The 18,358-nt window shown below is 55.9% G+C and overlaps 8 protein-coding genes across 8 annotated transcripts; 4 read left to right on the top strand and 4 right to left on the bottom strand.

Annotated features, from left to right (window-relative positions):
- Positions 1–814: 814 nt before the first annotated feature.
- Positions 815–1,372, top strand: PG997_002815 (uncharacterized protein; the record flags this gene model as incomplete). The annotated part of the gene is made up of 1 exon (XM_066807130.1): positions 815–1,372. One exon carries the CDS (start codon positions 815–817, stop codon positions 1,370–1,372), a length of 558 nt encoding a protein of 185 aa, XP_066670748.1.
- Positions 1,373–1,563: 191 nt separating this feature from the next.
- On the top strand, positions 1,564–2,089 carry PG997_002814 (uncharacterized protein; the record flags this gene model as incomplete). The annotated part of the gene is made up of 2 exons (XM_066807129.1): positions 1,564–1,852; positions 2,037–2,089. 2 exons carry the CDS (start codon positions 1,564–1,566, stop codon positions 2,087–2,089), a joined length of 342 nt encoding a protein of 113 aa, XP_066670747.1.
- Positions 2,090–2,305: 216 nt separating this feature from the next.
- Positions 2,306–2,917, bottom strand: PG997_002813 (uncharacterized protein; the record flags this gene model as incomplete). The annotated part of the gene is made up of 1 exon (XM_066807128.1): positions 2,306–2,917. One exon carries the CDS (start codon positions 2,915–2,917, stop codon positions 2,306–2,308), a length of 612 nt encoding a protein of 203 aa, XP_066670746.1.
- Positions 2,918–3,826: 909 nt separating this feature from the next.
- On the bottom strand, positions 3,827–5,900 carry PG997_002812 (uncharacterized protein; the record flags this gene model as incomplete). The annotated part of the gene is made up of 8 exons (XM_066807127.1): positions 3,827–3,952; positions 4,138–4,420; positions 4,535–4,846; positions 4,910–5,053; positions 5,104–5,196; positions 5,245–5,415; positions 5,502–5,599; positions 5,811–5,900. The coding sequence occupies 8 exons, from the start codon at positions 5,898–5,900 to the stop codon at positions 3,827–3,829; spliced, it is 1,317 nt and encodes a 438-aa protein (XP_066670745.1).
- A 768-nt stretch (positions 5,901–6,668) lies between these two features.
- On the top strand, positions 6,669–9,045 carry PG997_002811 (uncharacterized protein; the record flags this gene model as incomplete). The annotated part of the gene is made up of 2 exons (XM_066807126.1): positions 6,669–7,295; positions 7,339–9,045. 2 exons carry the CDS (start codon positions 6,669–6,671, stop codon positions 9,043–9,045), a joined length of 2,334 nt encoding a protein of 777 aa, XP_066670744.1.
- A 1,926-nt stretch (positions 9,046–10,971) lies between these two features.
- On the bottom strand, positions 10,972–12,058 carry PG997_002810 (uncharacterized protein; the record flags this gene model as incomplete). The annotated part of the gene is made up of 3 exons (XM_066807125.1): positions 10,972–11,436; positions 11,543–11,847; positions 11,953–12,058. 3 exons carry the CDS (start codon positions 12,056–12,058, stop codon positions 10,972–10,974), a joined length of 876 nt encoding a protein of 291 aa, XP_066670743.1.
- A 364-nt stretch (positions 12,059–12,422) lies between these two features.
- Positions 12,423–14,000, bottom strand: PG997_002809 (uncharacterized protein; the record flags this gene model as incomplete). Its single annotated transcript, XM_066807124.1, has 5 exons — positions 12,423–12,931; positions 13,013–13,486; positions 13,541–13,571; positions 13,625–13,743; positions 13,802–14,000. The coding sequence occupies 5 exons, from the start codon at positions 13,998–14,000 to the stop codon at positions 12,423–12,425; spliced, it is 1,332 nt and encodes a 443-aa protein (XP_066670742.1).
- A 1,776-nt stretch (positions 14,001–15,776) lies between these two features.
- PG997_002808 (uncharacterized protein) lies at positions 15,777–17,540 on the top strand (the record flags this gene model as incomplete). Its single annotated transcript, XM_066807123.1, has 5 exons — positions 15,777–15,980; positions 16,041–16,176; positions 16,291–16,969; positions 17,036–17,103; positions 17,164–17,540. 5 exons carry the CDS (start codon positions 15,777–15,779, stop codon positions 17,538–17,540), a joined length of 1,464 nt encoding a protein of 487 aa, XP_066670741.1.
- Between the last annotated feature and the right edge of the window lie 818 nt (positions 17,541–18,358).

Below are 18,358 nucleotides of genomic sequence, written 5' to 3'. Positions count from 1 at the left end.
CAATTTTAGTGCTGGCGGTTCTAGTCCGAAACCGTCGTTCTTTGTTACATTCCTCTTCAACAAAGAACGCGTGGGGGAAACGTGAACAAAGGGACGATTTGGGTACTATGGCTATACGATTAAAATTCTTCTTTCTAGCAATTCTAAACTTCCCAGCACTCAGCTTAAAAAGAGCCGTCAACCATCCTATTGTCGCCCGACCGGCTTGTGCCAAGAATAGTCCGACGACAAAGACGAGATGCACGGCGACAAAGGCATTAATTCCGAGGTGTCAAAAGAAGAGTGTCAAATTTCGCACTTCAAAATGGAGCAGAATCCCGTCGGAGACCGAGAGCCACGGCGAGAGCCACGGCAAGAACAGCCGAAATCACCCAAAAGACTTCACGAAGACTTGACTCGACGTAGTCGAGGTCATATATCATCAGCCAAGCGACGCTTCCACCCCGAGAGCGTATCCAGCCGCGTTACAGATTGGATAAAGCAATCTTCAACGGAAATCCCCGAGACTGGTACTCCCCTTCCAAGTCAAGACTATAAAAGCCCAGAGAAAGAGCCATCTGTCCCAGACGAGATAGTGGATGGTTCGCAGAGGTCATATACCCCTTTATCCAGGTCCATGACGCCAAGCAGAACACCCACTGCCAGCAGTAGGCGGCGGCTGGTTGAAAGATCGGACTACAGGACCCTGAATCTTGAAATAAATGGCATCTATTTGAGCTTCAAGGGCGAAGGCCCGGCTGTCCCAAAGCCCGTCATTGTTGCTTGCAAGCGCATACAGAGCGCCCTGAGCTCACCACGCCCTTTATCTAAACCGATGCAGGAGACTCTGCAAGAACTGAAGAATATGCGAAAGCAAGCACAAGGCCCACTGGAGTCCAAAATTGACAACCTGTTCCAGGAGAGTGTGTTTCCGACGTTGAGAAGGTCCCATGCTATGGGACTGGAAGGGCAGGCATATGTGCCATTTACGCGTGGTTGTGTCCCCGGCGCTAATCACCCAACGCACCCGGTCTCTGTGCCAAAGCCAGACCTGGTCTATGGCTATACGTCCTCGGGTCCCGTCGTGCATTTTAGCGACGCGCAGAAGCTCGCCGGAATTACCATGAGTCCAAGCATGGGCAGGTCGAGCGAAACCGAACTTGCCTTCCCGTTCTTCATCATTGAGTACAAGTCGGATCAATCCGAATTACGCGAGTTTGCCACATGTGTCAAGAACATCATAAACTGGGGCAAGGGCGCCCGTTTACGAGAGATCAAGTGGGCTCTAGATGCCATTGGGGAGAAAGACCGAAAGTCGAAATCAGCCAAGGCAAAGGCGCGTGATCCATCTTTAGACACGCAGTCCTCGAAGCGTCAACGGAGTAACGCATAGCTTCCATAGGGAGCCTATAGATTGGGATTATTCTCATTGCTTATACTATTTACATACTTTTAATATAACTTTGTATTTATACGAAAACAGATAACACCGATAGGTAAACTCACGGACTGACGGAGGATCTTACAGCTGAGGTAACTAGCCCCCTACCCATACGGCGGGAGCAGTTCCAACCCTACACAATCATGTTCCGCTTGCGAGACTCACGGAATAGAAGAAAGATTAGCGAAGACGCCATACTCCCAGATGTACCTCCTGCCCAGCATTCTACACGACTGGCAGGACAAAGAAGCAGTTCGGATCCTGGCCAGTATCGCGCGCGCTATGGAGAGGAGGTATTCGAGGCTGTTGATCCACGAGAGCTTGAAAAGCACCGCCAAGCCGTATCGACGGGTAACCACCGCTTCTCTGTCCAGGAAAATACCGAAAATGAGGTCGAGAAGTTAGTTGGTCGTCAGTGCGGGACTCGTGTGTGTAAGTTGTGGCGGTCGCCGCATTCGGCGGAGAACATCATTGAGATTGAGCTGGTCTGGGAAGTCCGGATCATCATGGAAATCATGAAAACTTCGGTATGGATGAGTTGGCGAGGCTTGATGCACGTAGCTCATTTGAGGTGCAAAGGATTGTGAGTCCAATAATAATTAGGATTAATATTCAGATATGTCTATATGCATCGTCGTCGTCATCGTTGATCGTCATCGTGGTCATTAGGAAAAAGAAACGAAAAGTAAAGAAACCCCGCTATGCAAAGACCCGATCCCCAACTCCTTCGCTTGCCCATTTTCCGATAAGCAGTAATGCTTCTACAATTGATGCATGCTTCGATTTACTCCTTCTTCGCCTTGTACTCGTTGGCGTCGGGCACCTGGTTCGCCCGCACGACGACGGGCTTGCAGGCCGCGTCAAAAGCCGCCGCGCCGTGGTAGGTCAGGACGTCGTAGCGCGGGGGTTGCCCTGCGGGTAGTCGCAGAGGGCCCAGGCCTTGGTGAAGTCGGAGTCGCCGGCGCCGACGAGGTAGTTGGTCTCGCCCGCGGCGAAGTCGCCGCCCGTGTACTCGCCGTAGAAGGCCAGGCCGCCGAAGCTGGGCTGCTGCACGCCCTGCTGGAACGTCATGGCGGCGGGCGCCGCCGTCGCGGGCTCGGCCGATTGGGGGGACACGTTGCTCCACTGCAGCCGCGTCGAGCCGGGGCAGCCGGTCGGGCTCGTGCAGGGCAGCGAGGCGTAGGCGTACAGCTGGGTGCCGTAGTGGTTGCCGGTGAGGGTGTAGTTGGCGCGCGGGGTGGGCGCGTACTCGGGCTCCGTGGCCGACAGGCCCATCAGGCTCGTCTGCATGTCCAGGAAGGTCGGGAGCAGGTAGTACTCCTTGCCCGCGCCCGCGCCCTCGCCGCCGACGGTGTCGGCGGTCAGGTAGAAGGGTTTTGTTGGGTCGACACCGTAGACCGTCTTGGGCATGTGCGGGCCCTTGCTCTGGCGCGCGCCGATGGGCGAGGCGGACGCCAGACCGGCGAGTGCCGGGAGGAGGATGGTGGAGTAGATCATGATAGGGTTTGTGTGAGTTTTGGTTGCGGTGGAGTTGAGAGATTGATCGATCAATGGATTGATTGATTGACGATTATGGTCCGTATATCTATTGACCTGGAGGTGCTTTGGATTGACTGCTGGGTAAAGTCAGAATCGAAGATGGCGGTGGTGGAGTTTTATATAGCCATTCGATCTAGCGGGCTCGTGATGTCGGCGGGGTGGCCAAGCCATCGACGTAGTACATACTTGCAGCAGATATGATGGTGATGCTGATGCCGTACGAGCGGGCTAGAGAGTGGCTGGGAAGGGGGGTGGGTGTTTGTGTCTTGTCACGAATGGGGATATATTTAGGACAATCCGTACTTGTCTCGGGCTAGTGATGTAATGTGGTGTAGGCTTGGAGGCTCGTAGGGGCATCTGCCCGCATCTGCTTAGGCACGTACGGTCCCGTCCCTCCGCTAAACGACACTAGCGAGCAGCTGCGTCTTAGGCGAGGCCCGCCTGTTGGGTTAGCGGGGGATGCGCTCTTTTTACGGGTCGCTGATTGGACTGTGCCTCTTTCTTTTTTCACTTCCTTCCTCCATCGCATGCAACCGGACCTAACGATATCGGGTCACTGGCAGATACGAGAAAGAGAGAGAAAAATTGCCATGGGCATGGGCATGGTCATTGGGCAAAGGACGGCATTCGGCAAGTGCCAATACGGGTTTCTGACGTAGCCGAGATATGCTCACTCAGATTCCATCGCACTCGGTTTGGTTTTTGCCGCTTTTGCTCTGCTTTCGCCTTTCGCATTACGAGACACACCTCTCTACCTAATCTACATTGTCCGTTTATCCATCTCTATCTACCGAACACCTGCATTCATGGGTGCATGCACTGGCCATGGCATCGGCCCAACGCTGGCAAAAGCTTAGCTGAGATCCATTAGGCACCCACAGCATCCAGCCAGCGCCCGGCTTTCGCTGCCAGGCCATCACCCCATCCATCGGCCATCAGCGCGGCGGTATTTTGCCACCTTGCATATGCACCGTCCGACGCACCGGCGGAGGCCTGTGAGCTCCCAACGCTCCTCGCCAAAGAGTTAACAAGCTACGGGCCATGGCCGGATCCTCCGTCCAGTCAATCATCAAGGGGACAGTTTCTGGTCTTGTCCAAGACACATCGCTCCCTGTATAGTACCCGGGCGTGTTGATTGTCCTGATTGATTGCATCGTTCCCGCCGCCTGCAAACGCACGTAGTTGCAAATGTAGTTGATGTCGGTTTCATACAAGACCGGACCCGGCAGGCCCGCCTGATTAGGCTGCGGCGTGCTCCCGGGAAACGGGTGCGGCACCCCGGTCATCGGGTTGGGCGCCGGGGCTGGCCCACCAAACCGGTTCGCGCCGGGAAACGGCACCCCTGTGTACTGGATACCGGGGATCTCGAACGGCTGCAACATAATGAGGAGCCTCTGGGTGTACTGGAAGTTGGCCGGCTGGGGGATGAATGCAATTTGACGGCTGTCTGGGCGTTCGTCCCTATTGAGCCACATCGTCAGCATGCATCTTCCACGTAGCGAAATGACCTCGCTATTGGCGGAGAAAAGAAAAGAAAGGGTACGAGAGGGGGAGGCGAAATCAAACGTCGCTTACCAGCCTAGTCCCTCAACCAATACCTGGCCCGGGGTCGGGCACGGATTGCCTACCGGGTCCCAGAGCGGAACATGGGCCATCAGGAGGCTGCGGGCGATCTGGCCGAATGCCATGGCGTCTTCCCACTCGACGGGATCCTGGCCGAACCTCCCTGCGGTTATTCGTGGCCGCCTGTCGCCCTCCATACAAGAATGGTCCCAATCGCCGATACGGACGATCGGCAAAGCGTTCCTGATCTGCCCAGTGTTGGGAGTGGCTCCGGGGCCACGCGGCTGGTAGTGGAGGTAGATGCTCTTGAGAGACTGCAATTGCCTGTCAGTAGGTGGCTCGGCGACGATGGCAGGCGGAGGAAGGTGTCCTCCCATTCTGACTTACGAGGTTCCGGTGAAATAGCTTTTGCCACGCTTGCCCCGGAGGGTAGGGACCTGCTTCTGGGTCCGGGGGAACATTACCCCTGCCACGGTTGCGGTACATGTAAAAGCAGAGCCTCCGCCAGCTGGTGCAGCACATGCCTTGTGCCTGTCAGTAGACAATCGAAGGGTTTTGTGGTTTCCAAACAACTGGCTTACCAAATGAAGGGCTCCGGTATAGCTCGCCCAGCGAGATAGTGTTTCTGAACCAGGTCGTACAGCGACCCTCCATTAGGGGCCCTTTGGCGTAGACTGTCAGCAAAGTTTTCAGTCGTTAAGAACCTTAGATTTCTGACTTACTCTATATAAGTGGAATAGACCTGGATGTGCGGGAGGAATGGCGGAAGGGGCGTGGCCTCGGCACATACAATCTTCTGAAAGTATGGCTCATCCGGAAGGACGTATGCAGGATGGAGTATATTGGGTGGTAGAATCTGACCGGGCCACTGTTGGGGATGGAAGGATGAAGCCCTGCACGTCAGTCATGTCAGCAAATGAGTCTTTAACACCCCACCTTTGCAGTTGAGGTGGCCGTCCGGGTATATTTGGCTACATACCGGAACTCTGGAGGCAAGAAGAATCGGACCGGTACCATCCACTTGTGTATATACACTTTACCATCTTCGAACGACTGTACAAGACACGCTGTTGAGAACTGCAGATTAGCGTACACTCATCTCGTTCTCTACTACTCATGTGCTGTCCAGCTGATCCAGGACTTCGACATAAAATGCCAGCTCTCTCGGTCCTGCTCGCTACACACTTTCGGTGCAAACCCGAAGTCAGGACAGGGGGCACTACTCACTTGTTGGCCCAAGTTTGTCCAGAAGAAGCAGCTCTCGATCCCTGAGGCCCATCGTACGTACCCCTGTTGTGATTCTGGGTACATAGTTGGGGTCAGTCCAAGGCAGGACTATACCATGGAAACTGAACGGCTCGTCCCTACGATGCGTCATGTTTGGTGTAAAATTGCTCTAATACGGCGAGGACGTAGTTGAGAAGAGGAGGGAGAAATAAGACTTGCGGACAGAAACGGATTCGTCCCTTGTGGATTACTGGATGTGCACTTCGAAAGGGGGTTGATGATCGAGAGCTTGGAGAGGGTGTGGGGAAAGACTGCGATAGTTACGTGCAACGCTGGCCTTTGTTGTGCGAGCACAAGGAGCTTGGAGGATGTACCCGAAAGCAGCCAGGCAAAATGGGTATTCTTCGTGTGGACGCTTTGTTACTTGCCCTCGAGGACAAAGCTGTCGATATAGGCACGACTATGGGTAGAACGGCCCTATCCTAATTCCCATGACTTACCTCTAGTGGGTGAACTTCCTCCATCGAGTGCATGAATTGCTTCTAGAAAGGGTAACCAAGCTACCAAACTGCGAGCAAGGCCCTTTGTTCCGTGAACACCCAGTGACTTTGCCTTTGATCTAAAATACTGGGCAATGAATAAGGACTGGCCAACAATAGGATAGTTACGATATAATGATTCAAAACAATGCTTTGTTGAACATAAGAAAACATTACCGCTGGTATGAAAGATTCCAAGTTCTGAACTGTGTCTGTGACTAGAGATATATAAAGTACCTCCCCGGATAGTCTCTGGAAGATCTTGAGCAAATCTACAAATCCCAGGCATATTACACCTAGTGACTCTGGAGATTCACTAGTCTTATTGCAACACACAACTGGCTGGCCCATTTTATTTATCTTCTATCCTCGTCGTCAAGATGGACTTTGAGAAGTTTATCATGACTGCACAGGCGCAACGGGGGTTGCCGTACTTAGCAAACGTGGAATTCCTACGGCATCCGATCGCCTGGAGGTTTGGGGTTGAGATAAAAGGGATTATGTTCATGTATCTTCAAAAGCCGGATGATGACTTGCAAATGCTACGCGAAGAACACCCAGGCGTGTTCATTCTGCCTAACCAGTACCGCAATGCGGACTTTGGGCAGATGGGGCGCGAGGAGCTCGGGAAGCAGTTGTTGCGTGCCGGCATCCGCTTGAACAGACACATCGACGCTGCAGACGGTACCGGCGAGCTTGCGGTGCCGGACCCGACCAAGGACGCCAATGTGGTTGACGACATGATCCGGTTGTCCGAAGCGAGGAACAAGGGGATACCGCATCCTGAGTACCGGTGGTGGACCATGAAGGACAACGCGAGCGTCGGCATCACCCCCGACGACATCAACGACTTTCCCTGGATCGCCGGCTACCATGCCTTCAGCTTCGAGCTGACCTCGCCAATCCTCGGAAACACCGACCAGAGCTTCCGCGAGCTGACCAAGGTAATAAACCTCCTTTACTCGTCCAATCTGCTTTTCAATAACACGGGCGGTATTGACGTGCATGTAGGCTTAGACCGGTACATGATTCCTCTCCCCCGTCGTCAAGCGCATCGCGGCCGTCTGCCTCGCCTCGGACGCGGCTATGGCCCAGTACCACTACGATCACGTCCAGGACAACCAGCACAGCATGATGTTCCGCACCACCTCCAACGTCGCCCATGGTCTTTCTGCCTTGCAGGCGTCGCTAGTGCGCGACCCGGCGCAGCTCGACGGGACGGTCAACTTCGACAACCGGAGGCCGCCGCCCACCACCATCGAGCAGTGCGTGAAGCAGATCCTGAACGCCGACTCCTACGGCGCCGTGGACCGGCTCATGAGCATCGACCGCGGCGTGCTGCCGGCCAACTACAAGTTCCCGACGTACGAGGGCGTGCCCGTCCGGAACGGCCCCCGCTTCACGACGACCGTCGAGTTTCGCCAGTACTCGGCCAACCTGCAGCACACGGACGACGTGATCGCGTGGATCAAGGTGTGCCTGCGCGTCTGCAGCTTCGCGGCCGACGCCAACGCGGCCACCCTCAACAACCTGGTCGCCTGGGGCCACGACTACGAGTTCCCGCAGCAGGACGGGCCGCCCCAGACCAACTGGCGCGACCTCTTCCGCGGCTACGGCGGCCTCGACGACGTCCTCAACTACTACGAGAACGACGTGCCCCTGTTCCGCCCGGCGCCGCCCGACACGCCGGAGCGGCGCCTGGCCATCCGCAACGGCAAGCGCCCCGAGCAGCGCCCCGAGACTGCGGAACGGCCCTCGACTGCCATAACCGCCATCTGGAACGGCCTGACGACGGCGGTGGCCCCCGAGACGCCGCCGTTCCCGATCGAGGTGCCCCCGACCCCGGGCTTCGATCCGGTCCAGCCGACGGGTCTGGGTCCATCAGCCACGCCCGAGTCCCTCTACAAGATGCACGGGGCCCTGCTCGAATCGTTCACGCCGCTGCGGCCGGCGGAGAACATACTCCAATCGTACGAGCCGCAGCGGCAGGGCTTCCTGGCCGACTACCAGCGGACCATGGAGATGCAGAACGCGCGGCTGTCGCCCCGGAGCAACCGCGACGTCGGCGGCCGCAGCATGGACGAACTGAAGCGGATCCTCGGCGTCGCGAACGGGAGCGGCAGCGGCAGCGGCAGCAACAACGACAACCAGCAGCAGCAGCAGCAGCAGCCGCCGCCGATACCGCTCCATAACCCAAACACCGTATCCGCCTTCACGCCGGAGCGCTTCCTGCAAACCGAGCAGCAGCCGAACGGCGTCGTGTTCTGGGTGCACCCGAACGCCAACGCGATCCAGCAGGCCGACCAGAACAACAACACCAACAACACCAACGGCAACGGCAACGGGGGCAACCAAGGAGTCGGCACCAACTACAACAACAACAACCCCTTCTTCGTCGCGGACCGCCCGCGCAACGCGCCCTTCCTCCTGATCCACCCGTCCGCCGCGGGGGCCAACCAAGAACTACAAACCCGGCTCGTCCAGCAGATGCAGGCGCCGCCCATGCACTCAGGGCTGGGCCCCACGGGGGCGCCCGCCGTGCTCTCGCAGCGGGACGAGGGGGGCGCGCTGGGGCCGAGCCGGTACCCGCTCAACCGGTTCCAGCGGCCGCAGAATCCCGCGGCCCGCGGGGGCCAGGCCAGCAGGGCCAGGGCCAGCAGCAGCAGCAGGATCCGGCGGCGGAGCGGGGAGGCTTCGGCGGTTGAGGGGGAGGGGTTCAGGCAGAAGTTGAAGAAGCCGGGGTGTGTTATTAGCTAAAGTGAGGTAAGTTGAGGTAAGGTAAGTGAAGGCATATCACGAAAGGTGACGAGTGTTTCCTATTATCATGGCGGTAGTTCTCCTTGGAGTTTATTGAACAGGCTAAACACATTTCATAGGACTATAATTGTCTCTTAATCATTCACAACAGTGCCCTGTACGTCTTTTGCTACGCCCGTTCAGTTCGAATAAGTAGTCCTCAGTGCTTACAACCTTGTACTACATGTTCCTAAAGCTCGACGAGGTATAATAGTAATCATCACCATGATCGCTGGTCTTCGGCTCACTGAGATGGTTATATCAAAACCACTACATCTACTTGCTCCTTGTAAGTCTTTCACCTCTGCCAAGCTGACTTTCTATACGCCGAGATAGAGACGAAATTAAACCGTAACGAACAATCTCACATCATTTCCTCTCAGTTTCATACAACTCATTCGACACCCAAAAATAAGTCTAGTATCATCTGAATGAGTTGACGATTACCACAATATAATTCCGTCCGGGATTTGTCGGATTTGTTTCGATCATGTGGGTGTGTGAAGTCATATCCTGTTTCCTCGACTGACGTCAGACACGCAATTTTTGCTGCATATAGACAACAGCCAGCAATTCCCAATGATAACTTGATTATACAATTTCCCGTTGCCATGACCCTTCCCTATGAACGGGCGTGATCCTCTAATTTTGGCCCGAAACCTCGATCCGGCTGCCGACCAGGGAGATCCCGGACGGCTCAAAGGGAGGGAGCGCGGGTACTTTGATTCTGGGCCCAGCCCTCCGCGTTGAACTTTGTAACATACGACAAACATACGGAGTAGCAAGCAGTAGCTGCAAATCAAGCGCCGACCAGAGTTGTGCGGAATTTGGTCGACGCTATCAACTTTGGCGTTTTTGACGGCGGAGCTCATTGCCGAATTGGGGGTCCTCCAGGGAAGGCCCCTGTAGCCATAATCCCAACGGCTTGTTTTGGCTAGTTTAGCGTACAGTGCAGGGCGTTTTTTCTGGGGGTTCCTTGACACTTAAACGCTTTTTGTCCTGTTTTCCCAGCCATTTGCAGCGCGCGCAATTCGGTAATGGGCAGACAACTGCCGTGACGAGCCCACCATTCATTTAAGCAAGAGTCACACGCATGCACGCGCGCGACATACCCTATGGAGCGATAGAGAGCCTTATGTAAAGCACGCAATGAAATCATACTTGCTAGCCTCCCGAGGCCTTATCGTGATTTACTTTTTCTTTTTTGTCCACAAAAGAGTGGCGGCTTGCACAAGAGCCACACTGCCGAATGTCTGGTCTTTGTGCTTGGGTGAGGGGTGGACAACGCTTTCGGGTGTCGGAACTCGAAAGTGGGACAAAGACAAAGGTTGACAGGAACTGGTTCACGACGACCCAGCCAAACTGCCAGAAACTACCGACGGGAAGTAAGGGGACGAACTTCATGCGAAAATTGGCCCGCTCAACAGTAGGTACCTGTCGCAAATTGTTCCTGTACGCTGGTTCCCCGGCTGTCGCTTGCTAGCCCGGTCTGCCGGCCGCCACGATCCGAATGGGATTGGCTTCGTTTTGTTGTCATTGATGGGCTGGGGATGCTGGTTGGCACCATTGGCGCTGATTGACAGGAGACGACATTTCCGGAAAGGTTTACCAGCCCAGCTGTTGGCATTACCTGTGCTGAATGGGATACATCATACGGGCATATGTAGGACGCTAACCGCAAAAAGTGAGGGTGCCGACAACTCCAATCGATGGCTTCTTTTTTGAGTTCACCTGATACCTGGTACTGCCGCATCCTTCTAATTACACCCTGAAAAGATCCCTACCCACTTCTACCAACAGGGCAGCAGGCAGAGCAGCGTCCAAACCGGATCGATGCCGACAGCATGGCAACGCTTTTCGCCTCAATTGGATTAAAGGCCTCCCTAATCATGCAGTTGAAGTCAAGAAGTCCACACCTCTGCTGACCTGCTCCAGCGCCTCGGGCGAGTCCCGCAGCGCCGACGCAAAGAGGTGCCCCGCGCCCTCCACCTCGGCCAACTCGCAGCGCACGCCCTGCTCCCTGAGCTGCGCCAGCAGGTGCCTGCTCAGCCCGATAGGGACCATCTCGTCGCCCGTGCCGTGGACGATGAACACGGGTGGGAACGATAAACCACGCACATTCAGAGCAGGATCGACGTCGCGGAGATGATCATCATTCGCCGGCAACGTGGCGGCATCGAAGATTGAGCTGTACGGGGCTGCTTCCAGGCACAGCGAGTTCGGATCCGAATGCTTCTGCTGCGAGGGCAGGCGTGACGTTGCTTCCTGGCTCGCTTTCCACTGATCGTCGCTCAAGTGGCAGGGGCCGGCAATGTCCAGGATTCCCGCGACTGGTCGGGGGACGTTCCATCCCTTACGTTCAAGATGCATGAGTCAGCCAGCCTATCCTAATCATGTTGGATCTGATAATTCGCATATCACCACCGTATGAGGATGGCCACCAGGATAGACCACTCACCAGTGATAACGCTAGCAGCCCTCCGTAGGAAATCCCCGAGGCGTACACATGGTCGTAGTCCACCGGGTAGTTGCCCGGGTGCTCCGCGTCCAGGGCTCGCTGCAAGCCGCCGTCGTAGATCCATGCCAGGAGGTCGCGGCAGTCCTGGATCGGCGCCTTGATGCTTCCGGCAATTGCTGGGTCCAGCGCTCTGTACTCAGGGCTCACGACGACGTAACGCCGCTCGTGGATGAGGGCCTCGCTGTGCTTCTTGTTGATGATGGAGTACGACACGCCCAGGCCGGCTTCGCTGGGGATGTCGATGACTTTTTGGGGGAGGGGGGGCCAATTGGTGTTAGCACCAGGTATCAGTGCGACCAGGTTGGTCGGGTGACTGGTTGATCAGAACTCACAGATTGGACATTCCACACCGAAGGGCTTCCCCTCCTTGGGGTACGGGACGCGGATGTCGGCTTTGAGTTCCTGGCCATCATCGATGGTCTTGTAGACGGCTCCCAGGCAAAAGGGGTTCTTCATGTTGGCAATTTCGTGTATGCTTTCTTTCTGTTACGGTCACGATTCAAAGTCACGTTGCAAGAGCCTCTTCGTTGAGTCGGTGTGGCCTCTTTTGTAGTCCCATCGTGTCGCACGGTTGCACAGCCACATATATCCATTTCGGTGGCGGGGGCTGGTAGGCAACAGCGGACCAGAAAGATCATGACTCGGTCTGAAACGGGTGAGGTTTTAGCAGTAGATAAAGTTGATTATGATTGCTACCAAAAGCTACGTGTTTGATTAAGTAAGGGTTGTTTGAGATCTTCTTGAGCCCCAGCGGCACAGCGACGTGGCTTGAGAAGAAGAAGCCAGATAGGCCCAGACCAGAGAGGCCGCCGCCGCCCTCTTAGAAGGCGAAGCCGCTCTTGGCGGCGCCGGGGTACTTGTCCATGAGGCCGGCCATGAAGTCCTTCCCGTCCATGGACAGGTCCTTGAACTCGGGGCAGGACAGGTCGAGGAGCGGGTTGAGGACGGCGTCGTTGACGAGCTTGAGGGGCAGCTCGAGCGTCTTGAAGAGGGAAGAGAGCGAGTTGGGCGCGAAGGTCTTGACGACCTGCAGGACGAAGCAGACGAGGTTGTTGCCCTCGAGGAGGCTGGTGGCGTTCAGCACGCCGCCCGTGATGTCCTCGACGTTGACGCCCGCGAAGCTGTTGACCCGGCCCATGTTGCCGCCGACGCTGGCCAGCACCGGGTGCTGCAGGATCCAGTCGACTAGGTCCAGGTTCGTCTGGACGAGGCCGTAGTCGACGGCGATGCGGTACCAGTTCTCGGGGATCTGCTCCCAGCCCTTGTTGTAGACGAGCTCGCCGTTGTCGTCCTCGTGCACGCCGTAGAAGCTGCGCATGACGCTCTTGGCTGTTTTATCAATCTCAAATCAGTACCAATCTTTTGGTGGAGCAGATGGATCCTTTTTCGCATGTGGGCGCTTTGACTTACTGAGCTTAACGCCGATGGGGTTCTCGTGGGAGTGGTTGCTGAGCAGGCGGCCGGAGAAGATGTAGCCGGCGTTGCGGGCGACGAGGCCGGTGTAGGGCCCGTAGTAGAAGTAGGGGTTGATGGCGACGGCCTCGTCGAAGCGCTCGGCGGCGCGGCGGGCGATGTCGTCGAGGGTGATGACGTCGCCCTCGACTGAGTCGTACATCATGCGGAAGAGCGTCATGTTCATGGTCGAGGCGTCGCCCGTCACGTACAGGTCGTCGCGCGTGCCCGACGCGTCGCCCTCGATCCAGTTGTGGCTCCCCTCGAGCCCGCGCGGCGTGCCGAGCAGGCCCAGCAGGTTGCCGAGGATGTTGGACGACTTGCGGCTCTTGCCGCCGATCGAGAAGCCGGGCGTCAGGGACAATGGGTTGCCGACGCCGACGGTGCCCATGACGGAGAGGACGGTGATTAGCTCGATGCCCATACCGAAGACTGCCAGTTGGTTAGCTTACGCCATCGGAGTGTCTAAGGCTCATTCTGCATTACCCTTGTTGCCAGCTTCAACAACATCGAGGAACTGCGCACATGGATTAGCCAATTGACAGGGTCGGCTCTAGGACTCTAACTTACACCAGCAATACCGTCACGAGGAAGGTAGCCGTGGTTGGCCATCGCATTCAATCCAGGGCAGGGTCCGCGCTGGTCGCCCTTCTCGAAGTTGGGCGGCTGGAAGGCATGCTCGCCGCTAACTGCACAATATGTCAGCAGTGGCCGATTATGCATGAGGGCCGTGGGCTAATCACGAACCATCGATGGGTTCGGTCAAAGGATCGAACAGAAGACGCTTCTCCTTCAAGTGCAAGAGGCTCTTGTGGAGTTCCTCGGGTGAGAGGGCGATGGCATCGCGACCGGCCAGTTTGGCAAAGTTCTCGGCCGTCGGGAACGAGTGCGCCAGGGACGAGAAGAGCACGGCGCCGAGGCCGCAAGTAGAGAACGTGAGCTTCATGGTGAGCAAGCAAGCAAGTCCGCGACGAAGCGCGATGAAAAAGAGCGACAGTGGGTTGGAAGGTGATGAACGAATGTGAGGTTCTCTCAACCGTGATGAGTTGTAAATCAACTATCAACTAACACATCACGATGGGATGGGATGAACAATTGGGCAGACCGGATTGGATGTCCCTACCATACTCCAAGATCTATGGGAACGGTGACACTGATGAGTGGCACTGTGACAGTGACAGTGACACCCTTCGCTGGCACGCTCTCTGCCCGGCTCCGCCGCGGGTTGCGACCAAGATCCCAAAGGGGCGGGCCAGCCCATTTCACGATGAGATTGTACCTGGCATGGGTGTGGCATGGGTAGTGGGCAGGCCTTGAAGAATCCGGGAAGGATCGTCATACAGGCCCCTCAGTCAGCAACCAGGGTGTGAAAATGGCAGGGGCGGCAAAAGTCCCTGGTGAAGCACAAAGCCTGCGTGAGGGCTTTTTTCCTCCTGTCTTGCGAGTCCTGCTGTTATTCCCCTGTTCCCCGTCACCGCCAAGATCTCGTCACTAGCCTCGGGCTAGGATCGTTTGATAAGACTAGGCCCAACGGCTCCAGGCTGTGGGCCCGACTAGACTGGATCTGGGGGTGGCAGTGGATATCCGTAAAATGGGCTTGTCAAGTATTCTCCCCCTGCCCCGGCAACGAAACGATCCCAAGTCGAGTTGAATGACTGAACTCCGCAACTTCTCACGGGTTACCCAGTGCCCCCTTTCGTGGAACGAGCTTCGAATGCTTCCATTACTCGTTCGGCCTGTCTTCTCTGTATTCACGAGGCAGGGGACGCATCTATTTCCCTCATCGGCTTTGCACAATCCCCTGCCGGCAGATCAGAATTACAGCGGCTCGTCGATTACATCGTATCGGCTGGGATCTCCACCGTGGTGAGCCTCGGTGAGTCCACTTGGCAATCTCTGGTATTGCAAGAGACCCCTTCGGACTTAATGCCGTGACCCGGTCCCTTGGGCACTGAAAACAAGGAGAGGCCAGAGAGGGGGAGCCGGGACTGATTCCAAGGTGGTGTTCGTAAATACCTACGTAATTGGTCCGTCAGCCGTGTGAAACCCACGAAACCGGGCAGGTATCGACCATTCCGTGGTTCAACCGCCCGTCGGATTTCTGGTTGCGCTAGTCGACCACCCCCGCGAGCAACGACAGGGCAGAGACGTTGCATTAGGACCCATAGTCTAGCATGGCAAAGTCGTATGACAGTCGATACATCGACAAGAGCGTGCCATGATCTTCATTTGGCGTTGGAACTCCCAGCCCTCCCAGTAACCAGAAGAGCGCCACCAAAGGCCGAACGAAGACTCCATACGATCATATCAGCAACATTATGCAAGCAACCCTTACCTAAGTTCGAACAAACCTTCTCCTCAAGTCTCCTCACCACCCCCTCCAGTACAACGGAGAATTCCATGATCGTCAGTCTCTGGCTCCGACCCGTTGCACCTCTCGGCCGAATGCAAGTCGATATAGGTCGATATCGCCCAGGAACCTCCTGGATCTACCGGCCGGTTCACATTCCTTTTTAAATCCCCGGATTTCCAGTCTTTCGTTAAGCTGCTTGCTGTCTTTTCGTTCCCATCACGCCCTTGACGGACTCTCTCAGGTCCCGATTCTTGTTCTTGGTTAATCCTTTTAATGGTTGAACAGGTTGCGGTGTAGTCATTCTTTATTCACCTCCTTCTATTCTTTCTTCGAACCCCCCTCTTCCAGAACAGAACTCTCCGGAACAAGATGAGACTCAAGGCTTTTGCGCTGGCGGCCACGGCCTTCCTGGCGGGCAGTGTCCAAGCCATGGCGGCATCTGACGCTTCCCCGGCGACTACTGCTGCAGCTAACCACGCGGCGGCGACGCCGTCGCCTGCCGAGGCAGCGGCAGCGGCAGCGGCGAAGGCGGCAGCCATCAAACAGGCCTTGCAGCTGTTTCCTCCTTGCGCTGTTAGTCAAATGTTCCTCCTAGCATCCCGCGTGCCTTTTTACTAACAAAAGGCCACACAGCAAAAATGCCTTGCAGAGATCCTCCCTAGTTCTCCTTGTGAGATGACGGATGTGAAGTGTCAATGCACCAACAAGCCGTTCAACGCGCAGTTGGGATTGTGCGTCCTCGGTGGATGTACGAAGTACGATGCCCTAAGTAAGTACCAACTTTTCCCCAACTCCCTCTCCACTATCGTGCCTTGGTTCCACCCTTACTGTCATGCAAAGACAAAGAAACGTGCAGCTGATTAATGCGGTTGATGATGTGCAGTGACCAAGAACGGGTCCATGACCATGTGCCAGCCCAACGAGCCGCTGCGCGACCAAACCCAGACGCCCCTGCTGATCGGCGTCATCGGCGGCGTCGTCGCCATCGTCATCGTCGTCCTGCGCATGATGTCGGGCCTGCCGGCGGGCGGCCGCAAGCTCGGCTGGGACGACTGGACCATCCTGATGGCCCTGGCCCTGTCGATGCCGCCGACCGTCTTCTCGGTCCTGCTGTCCAACAACGGCCTGGGCCGCGACATGTGGACGCTGCCGATGAAGAACATCGAGAACGTTTTGTTTCTCTACTACCTCGGCGAGATCTTCTACTTCGCCGCCCTCGCCGTCAACAAGATTTCGATTCTCATCTTCATCCTGCGCGTCTTCCCCGACCAGAACTTCCGCCGCATCACGTATGGTGTGATCGGCCTCTGCTCCGCCTACGGCATCGCGTTCGTCTTCGCCACCATGTTCCAGTGCCAGCCCATCGAGTACTCCTGGAAGCAGATCGACAGCACCTACCCGGGCAAGTGCAACGACATCCACCTCCAGGGCTGGATGTCGGCCATCTTGAACATCGCGGTCGACCTGGTCGTGCTCGTCCTGCCGCTCAAGCAGCTGTACCAGCTCCAGACCAACCTGAAGAAGAAGATTATGATTATGATTATGTTCAGTCTCGGTATCTTGTGAGTCCTTCCCCTTGCCCCTTTAACATTAGTGTGCAAGATAAGCTAACAATTCTCCTTTTTTAGTGTTACGATTGTCAGTGCTATCCGACTACGATCATTGATTATGTTTGCCAACTCTCAGAACATTACCTGTAAGCCTCTAACTCTCGCCCCTTTCTAGCCCTCATCTACTGACCCATCCGACTTTCCAGGGGATTACAACGAGGCCGCCTACTGGTCCACCATCGAGATGCACGTCGGCATCGTATGCGCCTGCCTTCCCGCGCTGCGCGCCCTCTTCGTCGCCATGGGCGCCAAGGTGCTCGGCACAACCAAGGGTGCCTCCAAGGCCACGGGCTACAGCACCGGCACCTCGAGCAAGAACGCTCCCCGCAGCGGTACGTTTGGCGGCGGCGGCAGCGAGAAGCTGTCGGCCCAGGGCGTGCCCCGGCACGGCGACGAGTCTGACTTTGTGCCCTTGGTAGAAATGAACTCGCGGAGCAAGACGCCCGTCGGCGTCGCCGTCAGCGACAACGACAGCTTCGACTCGCACTACCACAACCAGCAGAAGCGCGGCGATGGCTACTGAGTCCCTAAGGGTATGATGGGATGAAATCTTGATTAGAAAGATATTATCTTCTACCTACTTCTTCAATGATACCCATCATTACTATCATTATCATTATCATTCTCTCTGCGAGTAATTTATCACTGCATATCAAGAGGGCACAGCAGCCGGCGTAACAAAATAGGGGCGTTCAGGGCCATTACCAGTCACCTGGGTGGGCTATTTTGTATTACTATCCAATATCCATAGAACGTAACAGCCAACATTCGTTTAATACCTCCAACATTCGTCTTTTCGTTGCAATATCAAGAGACCCCCACAGATATCTATACTATAATGCCTCTCTTATTTCGTCCGGCGTTTCACATTCATGTCCCGTAAACTCTCCTCTTGAGGCTCCGAAACACACCCGTTGTAATTAGACCGGGCTTCTAAAAATATTGCTCGCAAGCTTTACTTGTGTGAGGTTCTGTGTGCGGCCGTTCAATATCTGTACCAGGTGTATCGCTGTCGCCGTCGGGGAGGCCCTGCCAAGTTTCACAACGTCCGGCCAGGGGACCTCCACTCCCGATGCAACCCATGGCGCTGGGATGAACAGTTTCTGTACTGTCGATCACCTTCTCCACTCCTCAATATTCTCATGTAGCATTTCACCCAAAGTCGGCACGGGCCCGGACCTGGCACGCCCTCTTTCTGGAAAGTATTAGACAGGGGAGCAGGGGAGAGACCCCCCTCCAAAGAAGTCATCATCTCGTTATTCGTTCTCCTCTTTTACAGAATCACAACAGAACCCACTCCGGTCCCCACAGCTATATGAGATGTCCACGATATCGGGGTTA

Source organism: Apiospora hydei (assembly GCF_038363865.1).
Source record: "Apiospora hydei strain CBS 114990 chromosome Unknown utg000004l_segment0_segment0, whole genome shotgun sequence".
NCBI lineage: Eukaryota > Fungi > Ascomycota > Sordariomycetes > Amphisphaeriales > Apiosporaceae > Apiospora > Apiospora hydei.
The sequence above is the reverse complement of the archived record's forward strand: the minus strand, read 5'-3'. Positions and strand labels throughout refer to the sequence as shown.